This window comes from Amphimedon queenslandica, unplaced genomic scaffold (assembly GCF_000090795.2).
Source record: "Amphimedon queenslandica unplaced genomic scaffold, v1.1 AMPQUscaffold_12509, whole genome shotgun sequence".
Taxonomy (NCBI): Eukaryota; Metazoa; Porifera; class Demospongiae; order Haplosclerida; family Niphatidae; genus Amphimedon; species Amphimedon queenslandica.
The window spans coordinates 19,211-22,834 of record NW_003547254.1 but is presented as its reverse complement, the minus strand read 5'-3'; the positions used below and the strand labels follow the sequence as shown (position 1 = coordinate 22,834).

General features: G+C 35.0%; 1 protein-coding gene across 1 annotated transcript; it reads right to left on the bottom strand.

The window, feature by feature from the left end:
• Positions 1-44: 44 nt before the first annotated feature.
• Positions 45-2,028, bottom strand: LOC109587605 (uncharacterized). The gene is made up of 6 exons (XM_020003843.1): positions 1,690-2,028; positions 837-1,088; positions 577-678; positions 426-509; positions 261-380; positions 45-208 (listed from the first exon to the last, which is right to left on the bottom strand). Exons 1-6 carry the CDS (start codon positions 1,826-1,828, stop codon positions 84-86), a joined length of 822 nt encoding a protein of 273 aa, XP_019859402.1. The 5' UTR covers positions 1,829-2,028; the 3' UTR covers positions 45-83.
• Between the last annotated feature and the right edge of the window lie 1,596 nt (positions 2,029-3,624).

The following is a 3,624-nucleotide window of genomic DNA, read 5'->3' as shown; positions in this document are numbered from 1 at the left end:
ATAATCAGTTTTGTTTATACAATGAAATATTTGTGGGCTAATGAAGTCAATTAATGTCTACTAGTGATAACAAATTCCAAAGCTTATAACAATGGTATTAAAATTACTATGTACATGTATATCTTACCCATTGAAGGAACAATATAATCAAACTGAATACCAATATCTTTGACTGGCTCTCTCTCCTTTAATTCCTTCTCATTATCTTCTACACAAAATACAAATGTATTTACTAATAATTAATGTACTGATACTCTTACCAGCAGTTGTGGTGTCTTTCATTGACTGCAACTCTTCCTTTAGTTGTAATTTCTCTTTTGTCAGTTTAGCAATTACCATATCATCATCAACAACTTTAGCTTTAAGTTTCTCATTCTCTTCTAATGAAAACTATACACTATATGGAGCAATACTGATAGTATTACCAGTTGAATTCTCATTCTTTTCCTCTAATTCTGATTTCTCTTTAGTCAGCATCGTTATATTAGCTTTAAGTTTCTCAATCTCTTCTACATAAAATTCAATGTATTATCTCATCATTAGATATACAGTAATGTACTCATGGTATAACCTCACCAGTAGTGTTCTTCCATTCTTGTATTGAACTCTTCACTTTAGAATCATCAACACTAGCAGGAGGAGGAGGAGTCTTAGTGTAAGTATCATCAGTAACATCACCTAACCAATACACATATACACTATTAACAACAATTAACAATCATGTCATAATGTGTCATTACTAATTAAATGTGTCAGATATATCACCTCTTAATGTAAAGTTTATTCACAAATCACAAAATAATAAACACACACACACACAGAGTAGAGGACTATACCTTGCTGACTAGCCTCAAGGAGTGCTTCCTGCAGTGAGGTTTTATTTACTTCAAATACTCTTAACTCGTGTTGCAGTACTTGTATGTACTGCTGCTGTTGTACTTCCTTTTCTGTTGGATAGACTATAGAACAACGATCTTGCCACCATTGTCTTGTTTTAAGGAATGATTGATATTTGTGTTGATATGCCTCTCTAGTAAGATCAGTAGAATCTAATATTTCACTTACTGTCCATTGACCTTTAGTGAGAACTGAGAGAGAGAGAGAGAGAGAGAGAGAGAGAGAGAGAGAGAGAGAGAAGTGGATAAAGGTCAGAAGAAGGAAAGGTGGAAAGCAAGGAAGAAGAGGTGATCACAATACAGTAATGAATAAATAAAATAAGCAGAAGGTAGGCAAAAGAAATAGACAGAGAGTAAAGACTAATCACATTATTAATACTAGAAGAATGTAAACTTAATGGGATTCCACCCCTAGCCACACCCAGATCTACTGTACATGTACAAACAGAACTACTCCATTAGTACAGGCTCACCCAATAATACAGTATAATACAGTATAAGTGAGTATACTGTATGGACGTAGCTCCAAATTTTCGTGAGTCAAAAATTTCTTCAAAACCTTAATTTCTTGTTAAAAATTGATATAAATTTTTGTCGATAAAATTTATTATCAATCCACATACCAACCACATGGAGCAAATTCCATTGGTTAAAAATTTTGTCAAGCAAAAATTCTTGACAAATTTGATGAAATTTTTGACTGACAAAAATTTGGAGACATACAGTATCACTTAATACAATAAGTTAGTATATGAACAGTACTGGTGTATATTCATGATAGTTCAGTTCTTACCTAGTTCTATTAACATTGTGATATTAGGATCAGTGATAAATGTACCAAATGATTTCTTTACTCCTCTTCCTACATCTTTCCATTCAGCTGCTCCAGCTCCACCCACTACCACCAACCACACACAGTCTGGACTCATCATTATTGATGATAAGGAATGAGAACGTCTATCAGTAACAGATTCAGGTAGAACAATCTGTTGATATGATATAACATAACAATACAATGACTAGTAATAAGTGATATAACATGTTACTATACACTGATACTCACATACTGACATTACATACCTTACCCCACTGGTACTGACTGGTATCAAGTAACCAACTATCATTAACTGGTTGATTCTGTTGACCCAGTCCACCTATCATTACTAGTGTAGGTGAGTCACTGATGATACTAGTAATAGCATGAGATTGTCTCCCCACAGGCCACTGTACACTAGCAGGTACTACTGGTCCCTTAACACTCTCCCAGTGCTAGATAAAGACATTAACAATAAAACATTATTAATATCATTATTTATTATTAATTACATGTATCTTAATGACCAACACATAAGGGTATTAAGTTGACAATTAATTAAAGCAGAAGACGAAAGAATTAAATGACTACTAAGCAACTCAATAACTGACGGAGTAATATGGCTATACTGCTGCAGCTAATATTTTTAATGACCTGGGGGCGAAGCCCCCAGGTCGTTCCTATAATTGAATTCACCCTCGCGCTATGTATTATATATATTTATTTGTATGTCCACACTTACATTTCTTCTATACACGTTGTATTGGAGAAATAACAAGCCTTAGCAACCACCCGCCCACGCTTCTTTACGTGAGTGGGTGTGGTCAAGGCAAACAAAATGGCGGCTTACATATGGGACAAAGCTAAGAGCTTTCTAGCAGCAAGAGAGCATAGAGATACTGTCTAAAGACATCTCTAGAAGCATTATAAGGTAGAGAGAACCTCTATAAGTCTTAGTAATGACCAAGTTGTACTTGCAAGGTGGTGAAATCAATTATAGGAATATTTTTTACCCTGTTACGCTTGTTTGATAAATAGTATTTCAATGATCCAAAAGACTCCAAAATATGTTGAAATTAATTACTAATAGCTTACTATTGTAGTATCAGATTCAAGTTGACATGTATAGACATTATTAACACGTATAGTATACCCTTCATCATTATTCACTGATCCACCAAACAAGACAGATTTATTATTACTGATCTTTGTAAGAGTAAAGCCAGCAGTAGGAGGACAACACTGTCCACTAATAGTTGGAATAATCCACTCTCCTAAAAGAGAAACATTATCATATTGTAGCATAGACTAGTAGAAATAGAGAAACACATTAAAATACTTTATATTACACAAGTAGTTAATGGAATGTATTATGATTTAGAGCTGGATCTTACTTGTTGATAAATTCAATAAATTATGTTCATTAGTACGAACACGGCCATTAACCAACTGATCATATTGATACTGTGATTGGTATGTAGTGGGTGTAGAGCCCTTTCCTCCTATTACTAGGAGGTATTCTGTACCCATAGACTCCATACACACCATACCACCATACCCTCTCTTCATTACAATATCGCTACTTGATATTAACTTATTCCATTCATAAGTTAAAGTATTAAATAAGTTGACATCATTATGATAGCAGTCGTCATGTCCACAGTAGCCGCTCATATAAAAGATGTCATTATTTCTGACGGTACAGAAGTATCCCATAGGTCCTAGAGGAGGTGAGGTTCCTCTGGTCACGTGAGAGGACCAACGACCAGTCCTAAAGTCCAGTCTGTCAATGGTGGAGTGAAACTTCATCTTTTGAGGAGATTCATGTACTCTAGGTAAGCCAGGCCTGTGCCCTCCCCATACAAACAGAGATTCTCCTACTACAGGAGCTGATGCTCAGCTATCTCACCAATA